The following is a 17,516-nucleotide window of genomic DNA, read 5'->3' as shown; positions in this document are numbered from 1 at the left end:
CAGTTTAAACTGCTTAATCTAATTGATACTCATGTTTAAATGCTCAAGAAAAATGGTTTTAATGCTTTTTTCTTAGATTAATAAATAGAAAATAAAAAATTGAATAAAACAAAAAAACTGAAGGAAAGCCTGAATTGTCCACTGACAGAATTTCTTATACTGGTCACTGTATGATTTTAGCATATATTTAGGAAGAAATTCAAAGAATTTAATGACATTGCTATAACAAAACTACTTACATTCTCTTTGACTTTTTTTTCTTCTGGAGACAGGGTCTTGTTCTGTTGCCCAGTCTGGAGTACAGTGGCGCCATCTCGGCTCACTGCACCGCAACGTGCCAGACTCAAGTGATCTTCCCGCCTCAGCGCCCCCAAGTAGCTGGGAACAGGTGTGTACCACCACGTCCAGCTAAACTTTTTGTATTTTTTGTAGAGAAGGGCATTCACCATGTTGCCAAGGCTGGTCTCAAACTCCTGACCTCAGGCAATCCACCCACCTTGGCCTCCCAAAGTTCTGGGATTACAGGTGTGAGCCACCGTGCCTGGCTCTCTTTGACTTATTTATGTGTTAATCAGAACTTATATCCTTAACAATTAAAAAAGTAGGTAACTGCCGGGCGCAGTGGCTCACGCCTGTAATCCCAGCACTTTGGGAGGCCGAGGCGGGAGGATCACGAGGTCAGGAGATCGAGACCACCCTGGCTAACACGGTGAAACCCCATCTCTACTAAAAAAATACAAAAAATAGCCGGGCGCGGTGGCTCACGCCTGTAATCCCAGCACTTTGGGAGGCTGAGGCGGGCGGATCACAAGGTCAGGAGATCGAGACCACGGTGAAACCCCGTCTCTACTAAAAATACAAAAAATTAGACGGGCGCGGTGGCGGGCACCTGTAGTCCCAGCTACTCGGGAGCCTGAGGCAGGAGAATGGCGTGAACCCGGGAGGCGGAGCTTGCAGTGAGCCGAGATCGCGCCACTGCACTCCAGCCTGGGCGACAGAGCGAGACTCCGTCTCAAAAAAAAAAAAAAAATACAAAAAATTAGCCGGGTGTGCTGGCGGGCGCCAGTAGTCCCAGCTACTCGGGAGGCTGTGGCAGGAGAATGGCGTGAACCCAGGAGGTGGAGCTTGCAGTGAGCCGAGACTGCGCCTCTGCACTCCAGTCTGGGTGACAGAGCGAGACTCTGTCCCCCTTCCCAAAAAAAAAAAAAAAAAAAAAAAAAAAAAGTAGGTAACAATGGATATTAAGCTCTATCTCATTCCGACAATAAAAACATCAAAACGAAATTTTTTTTAGACAGGATCTTGCTCTGTTGTCCAGGCTAGAGTGCAGTGGTGCAATCACAGCTCACTGCAGCCTTAACTTCCTGGGCTCAAGGGATCCTCCCACCACCACCTCCTGAGTAGCTGGGACTACAGGCATGCACAACCACACCTGGCTAAATTTTTTTTATTTTTTGTAGAGACAAGTCTTGCCATATTGCCCAGGCTAGTCTCGAACTCCTGGCCTCAATCAATCCTCTGGCCTCAGCTTCCCAAAGTGCTGGAATTACAGGGATGAGCCACCACACCCAACCAAAAATTATTTTTTGTGTTTGACAATTAAGAACATTTACAAAATGTTAGGCTGGGAGCAGTGGCTCACACCTGTAATCCCAGCACTTTGGGAGGCCAAGGTGGGTGCATCACTTGAGGTCAGGAGTTCGAGACTAGCCTGGCCAACATGATGAAATCCCGTCTCCACTGAAAATACAAAAATTAGCTGGATGTGGTGGCACACACCTGTAGTCCCAGCTACTTGGGTGGCTGAGGCAGGAGAATCACTTGAACCCAGGAGGCAGAGGTTGTAGTGAGCCGAGATTGTGCCACTGCACTCCAGCCTGGTGACAGAGTGAGACTCCATCTCAAAAAAAACAAAAACAAAACAAAACAAAAAAAAACAAAGAATAGTAGGAGGAATTAGAAAAAAAAGATGACTCAAGGTGACTTCAAACACTGGAAGGGGTATAGAAGCCCCAGAAAAACCACCAAAAGAAACAGGCTTTATCTCAATATAAAAATAACTTTTTATACATTGTAACCAAGACCACAAATTGAATGGGCTGCTTTAGGAGGTAACAAGCTGTTCATCCTGGAAGAATTCACACAGAGGAAAAAGAGGCTGATTAGGAAAAGGATTTAATTAGATAACTTCTAAAGCCATTTTGAATAAAATGCTGGGACAGGCCAAGTGTAGTGGCTCACCCCTACATTCCCTGTACTTTGGGAGGCTGAGATGGGAAGACTGCTTGAGGCCAGGAGTTTGAGACCACCCTGGGTAACAGAGTGAGACCTTGGAGCCTGAGGTGGGAAGATCACTTAAGCCCAGCAGGTACAGGCTGCAGCGAGCTGTGATTGTGCAACTGCACTCCAGTCTGGGCGACAAAGTGAGACTCTGTCCAAAAAAAAAAAAAAAAGCTGGGACATAATACTTATCTGTCCACATATCTATACTACAAAAATGATTTATATATTTATATTTAGTAAAAGTATCATAATAAAGATGGGGCCAGGCGCAGTGGCTCATGCCTGTAATCCCAGCACTTTGGGAGACTGAGGCAGGTGGATCACAAGGTCAGGAGATCAAGACCATCCTGGCTAACACGGTGAAACCCCATCTCTACTAAAAAAAAAAAAAAAAAAAAAAAAGAAAAAAAACATACAAAAAAATTAGCTGGGAGTGGTGGTGGGCACCAGTAGTCCCAGCTACTCAGGAGGCTGAGGCAGGAGAATGGCGTGAACCTGGAAGGCAGAGCTTGCAGTGAGCCGAGATTGTGCCACTCAAAAAAAAGAAAGAAGGCCGGGCGCGGTGGCTCAAGCCTGTAATCCCAGCACTTTGGGAGGCCGAGACGGGCGGATCACGAGGTCAGGAGATCAAGACCATCCTGGCTAACCCGGTGAAACCCCGTCTCTACTAAAAAATACAAAAAACTAGACGGGCGAGGTGGCGGGCGCCTGTAGTCCCAGCTACTCGGGAGGCTGAGGCAGAAGAATGGCGTGAACCCGGGAGGCGGAGCTTGCAGTGAGCTGAGATCCGGCCACTGCACTCCAGCCTGGGCAACAGAGCGAGACTCCGTCTCAAAAAGAAAAAAGAAAGAAAAGAAAAGAAAGATGGGACATATTAATATCCAGAAACACCTACAGACTACAGACTACAGATGGATGATACAGACTTCAAATATGTGCCACTGTCCTGCATTAAAATCTGAAGGACAAAGTAATCCCTTCCCTCAGATTACTTTTTAAAACCACAGATCTATGTTTTTTTAAAAGCTATAAAAATATTATTCTAAGAGCAGTAACTAGAACATTAGAACAATTCAGGTTTTAATTCACAAAACTGATCTATAAGTAGACTATTTTTAAAATAAATTTAAACTTACCCCTAGTGTGTTTTTATCCATGATTTTTATAGCTACCATCTCTCCAGTAAGGATATGGCAGGCAAGTTTGACCTTTGCAAAGCCACCTAAGTAGGAAAATGTATTATGAAAGCATAAGCAAGGACTCAGGCACAAACACCTTTTTATAAATAATAATTTTAAAAGACTCTATCAAGCCAAATTTTCCTAGAAGTTTGTGGCTTTTTTTTTCCTGTTGCTTCTTGTTATCCAATGTCTAGCTAAAGGTTTTTTTTGTTTGTTTGTTTGTTTTTACCATGAAAGTGTATCTCTAACTTTGTAATAAAAAAAAAAAAAAAACAGAACTCACTTTAGAAATTTGCTTTATGATTAACACTGCAATTAAATTTCCTTTATAGTTAACACTGCTAGAATACAATATAAAGTTGCTGAGGCCAAAGACAAATTATGTGAAAATTCCACTCAGTTTTAAAACTTTGAAGATAAGCAATTATTTTTCAAAACTGGATCAAAAGCTGGATAAATGTCTCCACTCAGGTAGCTAAAAGAAATATCCAAATTAAAATTTCCAAAAAGAACTTCCTAGTAGTCTCTCCCATGGTCTTCTTCCTTTCAACAAAGGGCAACTCCATTTTCCCTGGTGCTCAGGCCAAAAACCCTGGAACCATCCTTAGCCCTTCTCTTTCTCTAGTACTCTAACCCATCAAGAAATCCCACTGGCTCTGTCTTCAAAATGTATCAATGGTTACCTTGGGGGAAAGTAGGCAGGTACTCCCTGGAAACAGTCTATGTCTTGATCCACGCAGGGAATATATGGGTGTGTGTATACATATATATGTGTAAAACTCCACTGAGATTATTGCACTTTGCATATTTTACTATATGTTATACCTCAATAAAAACACACACACATAGGTGTGTATATATGGGTGTGTGTAAAGTGTATAGAATCCCACCCCTTTCACTACTTTTACTACATGACGCTCATCCACACCACCATCATCTCTAGCATCAACACCTGAATTATTGCAATAGCCTGCTAACATCTCCCTGCCTCTGCTCTTGCCCTCCTTCACCCAACCTCTTATCTACCAAGCAGCCACAGCAGCTCTGTAAAAACAAAGGTCAGATTACCCCTTAACTCAAAACTCTCCAATGACTTTTATTTAGAATAAAAGTCAAGAAATAAAATAAATATTTAGAATAAATTTTTTATTTAGAATAAAATCAAAGTTCTTGCAATAACCTACAGGGCTTCTACTATTCTCCTCTCTGCTTGCTCCACTTTTTCTTACTGAAGTAGGTAGAAGAATTTTAAAACTGTATGGGTTAGACGAAAAACCTCATGCCTACCCAAATAATCTATACTCTCAAATAGTTGATCGATCCACTACCTCCAAAAAAAATAATAATTACCTGTCCCAATAGTTTCATGTAATTCATAATATTTGAGAAGTTCATCATAATCTTTCATAGTCCTCTTGCAAGTTTATTTAGAATTAGAAAAAGAACCTAGAAGACAGAGAGTACATAATCAATAAAGGAAATAATATCGGATCATCTCCTCCATTCTTACAACTGCAAATCTAAATAAGTCTTATGCATATACACGATACTGAAAAAACTGATTATTGGCCATATGAAAAAAAAGATTCCTATCTCACACCATATATAAAAATGAATTCCAGATAAAGACTTAAAAGTATGAAACATAAACCTTTAAAACTTTTTAAAGAATACTGTCATTATTTCAGGATAGGAGAGGATCACTTAAATAAAGTACCAATAATAAGGAAAACAATTAATATATTAAACAACATTAAAATGAAGAACTTCAGCTGGGCACAGTGGCGCATGTGTTGTCAGCCACTAGGGAGGATTGCTTGAGCACAGGAGTTCAAGGCCAGCGTGGGCAACAGAGCAAGACCATGTCTCTAAAAAGAATAAAAATAAAAATAAGTTCTTCTATACATACAAAGACACCATCAAAAAAAGAAAACCATAAATGTGAGAAGATACTTGCAACAAATATAATAGTGGATATACACAGAAAATACATAAACTCTGACAAAACAATAAGAAAAACTCAACAGCAAAATAAGCAAATGATACAAAAAACTTTTCTCGGCCAGGCATGGTGGCTCACGCCTGTAATCCCAGCACGTTGGGAGGCCGAGGCAGGCAGATCACAAGGTCATGAGTTCGAGACCAGCCTGGCCAACATGGTGAAACCCCATCTCTACCAAAGATACAAAAAATTAGCCAGGCGTGGTGGTGTTCACCTGTAATCCCAGCTACTTGGGAGGCTGACACAGGAGAATCGCTTGAACCCGGGAGGTGGAGGTTGCAGTGAGCTGAGATCGTAGCCTGGGCAAAAGGGCAAGACTTTGTCTCAAAAAAAAAAAATTTCTCAAAGAAACACAAATGGCCAATAAAAACATGAAAAAGGGAGTCTCTGCGCCTACTCTGGCTTGGGAGGCTGCCTGAAGAAAAAATAATTAAAAAAAAAAAAGGAATGAGGCTGGGCGAGGTGGCTCACACCTCTAATCCCAGCACTTTGGGAAGCTGAGGCGGGTACATCACCTAAGCTCAGGGTTCGAGACCAGCCTGGCCAACATGGCAAAACCTGTCTCTACTAAAAATACAAAAATTAGCCGGGCGTGGTGGCGGGAGCCTGTAAGTAATCCCAGCTACTTGGGAGGCTGAGGCAGGAGAATCGCTGAACCTGGGAGGCAGAGGGTGCAGTAAGCTGAGATCACGCCATTGCACTCCAGCCTGGGCAACAAGAGTAAAACTCCATCTCAAAAAAAAAAAAAAAAAGGCCGGGCAAAGTGGCTCACGCCTGTAATCCCAGCACTTCGGGAGGCCGAGGTGGGTGGATCACAAGGTCTGGAAAAGAAGACCATCCTGGCTAACATGGTGAAACCCCATCTCTACTAAAACTACAAAAAATTAGCTGGGCACGGTGGCACGCACCTGCAGTCTCAGCTACTCGGGAGATTGAGGCAGGAGAATCAATTAAGCCCAGGAGGCAGAGGTTGCAGTGAGCCAAGATCAAACCACTGCACTCCAGCCTGGGTGACAGAGCAAGACTCTCTCTCAAAAAAAAAAAAAAAAAAACGTGAAAAAATTTATCAGTATTATCAGGAAAACCCAAACTAAGAACCCAGTCATATACAATTTTAATATGAATATGATGTATTTTATTATTATGCTTCACAACTTGTTGGTTATATATACAGTTAAGTATACATCAAATAATACATAAAAATTAGTTGTGAAAAAAATTAGGTAGATCTTACTGATTTTGTCTCCCTGAGTTTTAAAATTAAGTAGTTTATTTAAAAAAAAAACCATAGAAATGAGTAGGGCCCTGTTATGCACATTAATAAACAAAGTCACACTCATACCATCTCTGTCTTACTTGTGGAAAATATCCTCTTGGTTGACTTTTAGAGATCAGCAGTGTGTCTGGAAGAACTGCAAATGCAGTCCTAGAAAACTCTTGAATTTGCTTTTATTCATTCATTTATTCATACAGATATTTACTGAGCACCTATGATATGCCAAACCTGCCCTTGGCACTAGGGCTGTAATGGAGAAGAAATGTGATTCTACCCTCATGGAGTGTATATTCTAGTGGAGAAGACAAAAGACAAATAAGTAGACAACAAATTAATAATTATAATTTATAGGCCAGGTGCGGAGGCTCTCGCCTGTAATCCCAGCACTTCGGGAGGCCGGAGTGGGCGGATTCCAAGGTCAGGAGTTCAAGACCAACCTGGCCAACATATTAAAACCCGGTTTCTACTTAAAAATACAAAAATTAGCCAGGCCTTGTGGTGTGTGCCTGCAATCCCAGCTACTCGGGAGGTTGAGGCAGGAGAATTGCTTGAACCTGGAGGCAGAGTTTGCAGTGAGCCAAGATCACACCACTGCACTCCAGCCTGGGCAACAAAGCAAGACTCTGTCTCAAAAAATAATAATAATTATTATTATTATCTATAATAAATACTGAAATAAAAATAAGCAACAGTGGTTTCTGAGAAGGTAACATTTAAGCCAAGCTCTAATTCGAAGGATGAGAATTGAGAAAATCAGCCCTGCCAGTAATCAGACTGTGATATTCCTATCAAAACTTGAACAATGGTTTCAATAGAATCTGAACATGACCATGTAAACAATGTTTCCATTCAAGGCTGTTAAAATAAAGATCCTTTATTTGGCTGACTTCATTCTCTTCAATGATATCCTCAGCCCCACCTCATTATTCCCTCATTCTGCCCCTTTCAACTCACTCTGAGACTACCCAAAATTCTCAAGAGTATGGTTTCTCTTGCTGCAGCAAGCTAAACACATCTAATGATTTTTACTACGGATGTGGTCTTTGGTCTGTAGGCCTTAACAGTCATAGCCCACAAAGAATTAGAGGGAGAATGTTCCAGAAAGAGGGAATTTAGGTGCAAAGATCCTAGAGGAAGTAAAAGTTGACAGGTACTGAACTGAGACTGCTTTTAGAGGTAATAGGTGATGGAAATGCAGATCTGGAGCTGGGACAATTGGTTAGCCATGAGGCAAAGGAAAAAAAAAAAAACACATTGGATCTCTATCTCACACCATAACAAAATCAATAATAGTTGTAAAGACTTAAAAGTAAAAGACAGCCGGGCACGGTGGCTCAAGCCTGTAATCCCAGCACTTTGGGAGGCCGAGGCGGGTGGATCACGAGGTCAGGAGATCGAGACTATCCTGGCTAACATGGTGAAACCCCGTCTCTACTAAAAATACAAAAAACTAGCCGGGCGTGGTGGCGGGCGCCTGTAGTCCCAGCTACTTGGGAGGCTGAGGCGGGAGAATGGCGTGAACCCGGGAGGCGGAGCTTGCAGTGAGCCGAGATCACGCCACTGCACTCCAGCCTGGGAGACACAGCGAGACTCCGCCTCAAAAAAAAAAAAAAAAAAAAAAAGTAAAAGACAAATCTCTGAAAAGTTGAAAACATAGATAGCCAAGGCTTACCCATACCAAACCTACAGCGAGGAGTGGCAAAAGGAAGAAGCATAAAGATAGCTGGGCATGGTGGCTCATGTCTGTAATCCCAGCACTTTGGGAGGCTGAGACGGGCGGATCACCTGAGGTCAGGAGTTGAAGACCAACCTGACCAACATGGAGAAACCCTGTCTCTACTAAAAATATAAAAAATTAGCCAGGTGCTGTGGCCCATGCCTGTAATCCCAGCTACTAGTGAGGCTGAGGCAGGAGAATCACTCGAACCCGGGAGGCAGAGGTTGCGGTGAGCCAAGATCACACCATTGCACCCCAGCCTGGGTAACGAGCTAAACTGTGTCTCAAATAAATAAATATAATAAAAATAAAAAATTAAAAACTAGGCCTGGCGCGGTGGCTCACGCCTGTAATCCCAGCACTTTGGGAGGCCGAGGCAGGTGGATCACAAGGTCAGAAGATCGAGACCATCCTGGCTAACATGGTGAAACCTCGTCTCTACTAAAAATACAAAAAGTTAGCCAGGCGTGGTGGCGGGCGCCTGTAGTCCCAGCTGCTTGGGAGGCTAAGGCAGGAGAATGGCGTGAACCCGGGAGGCGGAGCTTGCAGTGAGGTGAGATCGCACCACTGCACTCCAGCCTGGGCAACAGAGCGAGACTCTGTCTCAAAAAAAAAAAAATTAAAAACTAGTCAAGGTCAGTCACATGCCACCACTTCTGGCTAGTTTGTTTGTTTGAGATGGAGTCTCGCTCTGTTGTCCAGGCTGGAGTGCAGTCGTGTGATCCCAGCTCACTGCAACCTCCACCTCCTGGGTTCAAGCGATTTTCCTGCCTCAGTCTCCCGAGTAGCTGGGACTACAGATGAACACCACCACACCCAGCTAATTTTTGTATTTTTAGTAGCGACGGCGTTTCACCACGTTGGCCAGGCTAGTCTCAAACTCCTGACCTTAGGTGATTCACCCTCCTTGGCCTCCCAAAGTGCCGGGATTACAGGTGTGAGCTACTGTGCTGGCCAAGCATGACTGTTTAAGCCTCAAATTGATGAGTGGCAGGTGCCACATAAACTACCTTCAAATTCTGTGTTCTTTACCCTGTTCTTATCCAGAACTGAGTGACTAGCATGTTAGTAAGCCTTAATAATGGCCATGAATTTGGAAGACCTAGAGTGTGAGTTCAACCTCAGAAGTGTGGTAAGCTTATAAAGGAAGACAGAGTAATAAGAGAAGGCCCTTCATACAATGAGGAGTAGTCTTCTTAAATTGAGGTGGAGAAAAATCTGAATGAAGTTATCAAAACCCCAAGAGCCACAAAGGACGTTTTAAAAATACCATTTTTCAATGCCTGAAACACTGATTCCATGAATCATTTTACTTGGAGAGAAAAGGAAAATTATTATCAGCAAGTAAAAAGCTGGCGGGGCACAGTGGCTCCCACCTGTAATCCTAACACTTTGGGAGGCCAAGGCAGGTGGATCAACTGAGGTCAGGAGTTCAAGACCAGCCTCACCAACATGCAGAAACCCAGTCTCTACTAAAAATACAAAAATTAGCCGGGCGTGGTGGCGCACACCTGTAATCCCAGCTACTTGGGAGGCTGAGGAAGGAGAATTGCTTGAACCCAGGAGGTGGAGGTTGCAGTGAGTTGTGATCATGCCACTGCACTCTAGCCTGCACAACAGGAGTGAGCCTCCATCTCAAAAAAAAAAAAAAAAAAAAAAAAATTGGTCAATGAATAGAAAACTAGAGCAGAAGTTTTAGAAGGAAAAATATCAAAACTCAAGAAAAAAATTAAATCGGCTTTAAAAAACAGGGTTCAGGCCGGGCGCGGTGGCTCAAGCCTGTAATCCCAGCACTTCGGGAGGCTGAGACGGGCGGATCACGAGGTCAGGAGATCGAGACCATCCTGGCTAACACCGTGAAACCCCGTCTCTACTAAAAATACATAAAACTAGCCGGGCGAGGTGGCGGGCGCCTGTAGTCCCAGCTACTCCGGAGGCTGAGGCAGGAGAATGGCGTAAACCCGGGAGGCGGAGCTTGCAGTGAGCTGAGATCCGGCCACTGCACTCCAGCCCGGGCTACAGTGCAAGACTCCGTCTCAAAAAAAAAAAAAAAAACAGGGTTCAGTCTTCAACATCAAAGCAGAAACAGCACGCAAAAAGATAACATGCAAAAAGACATTCTGATAAAATAAACAATATTAAGCCATTTCCTAGGAAGAGATCACGCTAGACCCAACTTAATAAGTAGGTTGAAAATTTAACCTAACGAAATCTGCATGAACAGGGTAGGCAAACATTAGAAGCAGCAAGGTTAGGTCCCAGTGCTGAGGGAAAACTATTGATAGCAATGAAACCTTCTGCTTCCACTGGAGTAGAAAAAGTTACTCATGGCAAAGAGATACCACAGAGGACAAATTTATTCTCACTGGGCACCTGAAGGCACAGGATTAAATACTTTAAACAGCAACACTAATTCAGAAATATTTTAAAGGGCATTTGTCAGTGGGGCAAATGTGGGGATAAACAGGAACCTCATCCTAAAAACAAACAGGAACCATAGGACTAAAAAATTCCAAAAGGCAATAAAAACAGTAAAAGTACAGAGGTCAACCTAAGTCTCAGAAATCTCTGGAATCCTGACACAGAAGAAGAAAAAGAGCAGGAGAATGGAAATGGAGAAACACTGGGCTATAAATCTGAATGCACATGTCTACATTCCATGCAAAGGACTGGACTATTTCAAATCGTCACTCAGAAAGAGAAAGCAATTTGTAAGATGTTGGAATTCACTTCCCAGATTAGGGATTTAAGAGTGTCATAATTAACTTAATAGACTTCTCCCTAAAGAGTTATAAACATCCCAGTCATGGCCTCTGGAAAACTACCAGAGATGGGCTAGCTGTCCATTTAACAAGTAAGGTAAGACTGAAGCCATGTGCTTTTTTTTTCCCTTTCTTTCTTCCATTTTCTCTATCTACACCCTTCTCTCAAATTACACCATGTCTTTGGATGAGTAATACCAATGTGGGCCTAGATTATATCTACTGAATCCAGGGAATATCGTTGTGGATGCTATATGAGAAAACTGGTGCTTACATTACAAACTGCTACACTAATCGCAGATTATACTTGATTTGTAAATCTTTGTGAATGTGGAGCTGGTTCTAAATATTCTTATGTGCCCTGTTTATCCTCTAGAGTTTGTTAATATAGAATACAGAAAAGCCTTGTGAACAGAGTTACCCAACTTTGTAGCTGCTGAAGGAGGTATATTATCAGTCAACGTGGAAGACAGTCTCTCAACTGTGAATAATGAAGAAGGAAATTAGACCCCAATCAGACACCTGAGTGCCCTTCTGGGCTTGACTAAATAGATAGAAGAATTGGGGGTATATGTAACTGGTTTTTTTTGAGACGGAGTCTGTGTCGCCCAGGATGGAGTGCAGTGGCATAATGATCTTGGCTCACTGCAACCTCCACCCTCCGAGTTCAAGCAATTCTTCTGCCTCGGCCTCCCGAGTAGCTAGGATTACAGGCGTGTGCCACCATGCCCGGCTAATTTTTTGTATTTTTAGTAGAGAGAGGGTTTCACCATCTTAGCCAGGCTGGTCCTGAACTCCTGACCTCATGATCCACCCGCCTCGGCCTCCCAAAGTACTGGGATTACAGGCGTGAGCCACCATGCCCGGCCTATAATTGGGGTCTTTAAACTTCTCTGAAGAGCAAGGAATTGGGATAATGAGAAGATGTTTATGGTTAAATTTTAAAGGATAGCAACAAATCGGGGGCATTTTCTAACAGTATTATTTGGGCTAGTCTATTACTTGCCACATAATACATTTACCTTATCCTCAGAGCTTGGAAAGACACTGATGCTGAGGATAATTTCAAAGAGGAAGTAGAATACAGAATGATTTTTTCGGTTTTGTTTGTCTGTTTATTTGCTTGAGACAGGGTCTCGTTCTGTCACCTAGGCTGGAGTGCAGTAGCTTGATCTCGGCTCACGGCAACCTCCGCCTCCTCCTGGGTTCCAGCGATTCTCGTGCCTCAGCCTCCGAAGTCGCTGGGATTACAGGCATGCGCCACCATGCCCAGCTAATTTGTGTGTGTGTGTGTGTGTGTGTGTGTGTGTGTGTGTTTAGTAGAGACGGGGTTTCGCCATGTTGGCCAGGCTGGTCTAGAACTCCTGGTCTCAAGTGATCTGCCCGCCTCGGCCTCCCCAAGTGCTGGGATTACAGGCGTGAGCCACCACGCGGGGCTCAGAATGGTTTATAATGTGGCCTTGCAACACATTTAATTAGCATTCTGCCCTGCTCCCTTGCAAAGGCTTCTGGGAGCACCAACAATGAGGCACTCATTGGGATGGATTTGCCCATCTAGTTGGTCCACACTAGTTACACAGAAAGGGCAGACCCTCCGGCGAAACATGCCCACGAAGGCCCAGTAAGGGCTTTTCTGACTTTTCTGATTTTCTAATTTCTCCCAGACTCCATGGGAAACAGAAACCAAAATACAAACCAAAGTTAGGAACACTGGCCTCTAAGCAACAATCCAGGCTCCTGACACTCACCTCGTTCCACTAACGAAGGAGAAATACCAAAGGTAATTACTCGCCCTAAGTACTAGGGGCCTAATCCCTCTCTTGGGCAGCCTTTCCTGAGTCTACCCCTTCCAGCTCCCCCACCCTACACCAGGTTTCTTGGTGGGAGCAACCCTGCTGCTCCTATTACTGATACAGCATTCGGTGCAAATTCCCCTTTTAGGCCGGGCGCGGTGGCTCACGCCTGTAATCCCAGCACTTTGGGAGGCCAAGGTGGGCGAATCACCTGAGGACACGAGTTGGAGACCAGCCTGGCCAACGTGGTGAAACCCCGTCTCTACTAAAACTACAAAAATGAGCAGGGCGTGGTGACGCATGCCTGTAATTCCAGCTACTCGGGAGGCTGAGGCAGGAGAATCGCTTGAACCCGAGAGGCGGAGGTTGCGGTGAGCCGAGATCGTACCATTGCACTCCAGCCTGGACAACAAGAGTTAAACTCCATCTCGAAGAACAAGAAAAAAAATTCCCCTTTAGTGTGCGCCTCTGACGCCACTACTTTGGGGAGATGATAGGAGAGGATGGATTTGGACTCTGAAAAGGTAGTGATAACACATCTCCTTTTTTACTGGATTGCCCCAGGAAACTGAGTTGTATAAACAGAAAAAACTCGAAACTGTTCTGTGAACTTTTTTAGCGGAGAAGAGTCACGGAAACTGGAAATGGGAATTCACATCTATCGCAGCCTCCTAGGTGGCAAACGCTTGGCCTGAGCACTTCAATAACCCTGTTAAGTAGACACGGTCATTACCCCCACTTACGGAGGAGAAAAACGCGGGTCGGAAAGGTTAAATATCTTATCCAGGGAACAGGGCTGGTAAAGCGCGGGGCTCCGATGAAATCCTCCAGTCTCCCGAGAGCCAGGAGCAAACCGGGCTTGGGCCGCTGCGCCCTGCACAGCCCAGACCCCAGCCCTCACCTGCGACTCCGGCGGGCAGGCGGGAAAACTGACCTGAGGGGTGGAGGGCACGGCGGGGCGGCGCCCAACAAGACAGGAGTGCGCTGTCCTGACAGAAGTGGCTGGTACAGCCTTCCTAGGAATCTTTTCGATCGCCGGGTTGTGGCCGCTTCCGCCCGCCAAGGGAATCAAATCTCCCGGGCCGGAAGGGGCGGGGCGGGGGGGGGGCAGCCGGGGCGCGCGCGGCACCGGATCCCAGGGAAGCGGACGCGCACGGCAGGCGGGGGCGCGCACAGTGCGGGGAGGTTCTCACCCGGGCAACAGTAGGAGGTAGCTGTGGAGCCCTGAAAGGGATGGCCGTGAGGTCCACTGGGCTGCGAGGGGTGACTTGAGGCCTTGGTCTTGCCCCGGACTTGAGGCCTTGGTCTTGCCCCGGAGGGCACGTGATGATTTTCCGTGTGGCGTAGATATGTCAAGTCTCCACATAACCCAACTTTCTCACGTTCTCTTCCTAAAATTGACGTGCCCTCTGGCAGTCACAGTTCTCATTTTCGTTCTCCCTTGCCCACTGGCCGTTCTCCCACCCAGCAAAGACAGGAATACCTCCCCCTCTCCAAAATGTGTTCCCATGAGGAATAAAAACTCCGATAACTGAGACTACAGACACGCGTCACCACGCCTGGCTAAATTATTTGTGGGTAGAGACGGGATCTCGCTATGTTGGCCAGGCTGGTCTTAAACTCCTGGCCTCAAGCGATCCTCCCGCCTCGGCTTCCCAAAGTGCTGGGATTACAGGTGTGAGCCACTATATCCGGCCCAGAAAATCTTTAGACAAATTAAACTTTACAGAGTTGAATTGACCAAAGAATGAGTCCAGAATCCAGCCATCCCCGGAACTAAAATAGGTTCAGAGTGACTCGGGCTGCCATATCTTCAAATAACATTTATGGACAGAAAAAGGAAAATGACTTACAGAAATGGCAGTCGAGTATGGAAACAGCCGGACTGGTTGCAACTCAACCTCTGACTATTTTGAGCACTGTTTAAACAGTTGGCTACCTGTGATTGGCCAAAAATCCGCTGCTGTGATTGAGACTCGCTACTCGTTACAAGAAAGGTTACAGTTTCTTTACACAATTCACTATGTATGGAGAAAATGTTAGGCCAGGTGCAAAGGCTCACACCTGTAATCCCAGCACTTTGGGAGGCCTAGCGGGGCAGATCATTTGGGGTCGGGAGTTTGAGACCAGCCTGACCAACATGAGGAAACCCTGTCTCTACTAAAAATCCAAAAAATTAGCCGGGCGTGGTGGTGCGTGCCTGTAATCCCAGCTACTCAGGAGGTAGAGGCAGGAGAATCTCTTGAACCCGGGAGGCAGAAGTTGCAGTGAGCAGAGATGCTGCCACCGCACTCCAGGCTGGGCAACAAAGCAACTCCGTCAGAAAGAAAGAGGGAGGGAGGGAGGGAGGGAGGAAGGAAGGAAGGAGTTAGGCTGAACTTAAAATGCATAAGGAGGCAGCTTTAGGCTAAACTTAATTAAACATGGTCATCTGAATCTTCAGCAAATCATAATCTTTTTGCTGGTGGAGGGTCTTGCCTCCATGCTGCTGAGTGATCAGGGTGGTGGTTGCTAAATGTTGGGATGGCTGTGGCAATTTCCTAAAATAAAACAACAATGCTACATCGATGGACACTTCCTTTCACGAAAGATTTCTCTGTAGCATATAATGCTGTGTGATACCATTTTATCCACAGTAGAACTTCCTTCAAAATTAGTTCTCTGAAACCTTGCCACTGCCTTATCAACAAAGTTTATGGAATATTCTAAATCCTTTGTTGTTATTTCAGCAAGGATCACAGCATCTTCACCAAGAGGAGATTCCATCTCCAGAAACCCCTCTCTCTTTGCTCATCAGTAAGAAGAAACTCCCCATCTATCCAAGTTTGATCATGAGATTGCAGCAGTTCAGTCACATATTCAGGCTTCACTTCCAATTCTAGTTCTCTTGCTGTTTCCATCAAATCTGCAGTTACTTCCAGAAGTGAAGTCTTGAATCCCTCAAAGTCATCCATGAGGGTTGGAATTAACTTCTTCCAAACTCCTGTTAATGTTGATATGGTGACCTCTTCCCATGAATCATAAATTTTTTTTTTTTTTTTGGAGATGAAGTCTCGCTCTGTCACCCAGGCTGGAGTGCAGTGGCATGATCTCAGCTCACTGCAAGCTTCACCTCCCGGGTTCACACTATTCTCCTGCCTCAGCCTCCCGAGTCACTGGGACTACAGGTGCCCACCACCATGCCCGGCTAATTTTTTTGTATTTTTAGTAGAGACAGGGTTTCACCATGTTAGCCAGGATGGTCTCGATCTCCTGACCTCATGATCCGCCCACCTTGGTCTCCGAAAGTGCTGGGATTACAGGCATGAGCCACCGCGCCTGGCCATGAATGTTCTTAATGACATCTAGAAGAGTTAATTCTTTCCAGAAAGCTTCCAGTTTACTTTGCCCAGATCCATCATAAAATCACTATCTATGGCAGCTGTAACCTCACAAAATGTATTTCTTAAATAAAATGACTTGACAGTCAAAATCACTCCTTGATCTATGGCCTACAGAATGGATGTTGTGTTAGCAGACATCCAAACAACCTTCATTTTCTTTTTTTTTTTTTTTTTTTTGAGATGGAGTCTCGCGCTGTCGCCCGGGCTGGAGTGCAGTGGCCAGATCTCAGCTCACTGCAAGCTCCGCCTCCCGGGTTTACGCCATTCTCCTGCCTCAGCCTCCCGAGTAGCTGGGACTACAGGCGCCCGCCACCTCGCCCGGCTATTTTTTTGTATTTTTTAGTAGAGACGGGGTTTCACTGCGTTAGCCAGGATGGTCTCGATCTCCTGACCTCGTGATCCGCCCGTCTCGGCCTCCCAAAGTGCTGGGATTACAGGCTTGAGCCACCGCGCCCGGCCTTCTTTTTTTTTTTTTTTTTTTGAGACAGAGTCTGGCTCTGTCGCCCAGGCTGGAGTGCAGTGGCCGGATCTCAGCTCACTGCAAGCTCCGCCTCCCGAGCTTACACCATTCTCCTACCTCAGCCTCCAGAGGAGCTAGGACTACAGGCGCCCGCCACGTCGCCCGGCTAGTTTTTTTTTTTTTTTTTTTTTTTTTAGTAGAGATGGGGTTTCAACGTGTTAGCCAGGATGGTCTCGATCTCCTGACCTCGTGATCCACCCATCTCGGCCTCCCAAAGTGCTGGGATTACAGGCTTGAGCCACCGCGCCCGGCCACAACCTTCATTTTCTTGTACATCTCCATCAGAGCTCGTGGGTGACTAGGGGCATTATCAATGAGCATTAATATTTTGAAAGGAATCTTTTTTTCTTAGAAGTAGGTCTCAGAAGTGGGCTTAAGATATGCAGTAAACCTTAGCCAGGTGTGGCGGCATATGCTGGTAGTACCAGCTATTCAGGAGGCTGAGGCAGGAGGATCACTGGAGCCCAACAGTTCGAGGTTACCGTGAGTTATAATCACATCACTGCATTCCAGCATGGGTGGCAGAGAGAGACCCTGCCTCGAAAAAAAAAACACAAAGATACTCAGTAAACCATAGTACAAACAGTTATACTGTCATC

At 45.1% G+C, this 17,516-nt stretch overlaps 1 protein-coding gene across 3 annotated transcripts in view; it reads right to left on the bottom strand.

The window, feature by feature from the left end:
• Window positions 1-17,516, bottom strand: part of LOC105485788 (maternal embryonic leucine zipper kinase) — a 120,664-nt gene that overhangs the window by 91,229 nt on the left and 11,919 nt on the right. For 2 of the 3 annotated variants that reach the window (XM_071078009.1, XM_071078011.1), the window contains 2 exons: window positions 4,815-4,910; window positions 3,420-3,505 (listed from right to left, as the gene is read on the bottom strand). In XM_071078009.1, the coding sequence (XP_070934110.1) occupies window positions 3,420-3,505; window positions 4,815-4,872 (144 nt within the window). In that variant the 5' untranslated portion in view covers window positions 4,873-4,910. Of the gene's footprint in view, window positions 1-3,419; window positions 3,506-4,814; window positions 4,911-13,948; window positions 14,077-17,516 lie in introns of those variants that run through there. The other variant, XM_071078010.1, reaches the window with a different exon arrangement.

Source organism: Macaca nemestrina, chromosome 14 (genome assembly GCF_043159975.1).
Source record: "Macaca nemestrina isolate mMacNem1 chromosome 14, mMacNem.hap1, whole genome shotgun sequence".
Taxonomy (NCBI): Eukaryota; Metazoa; Chordata; class Mammalia; order Primates; family Cercopithecidae; genus Macaca; species Macaca nemestrina.
The sequence above is the reverse complement of the archived record's forward strand: the minus strand, read 5'-3'. Positions and strand labels throughout refer to the sequence as shown.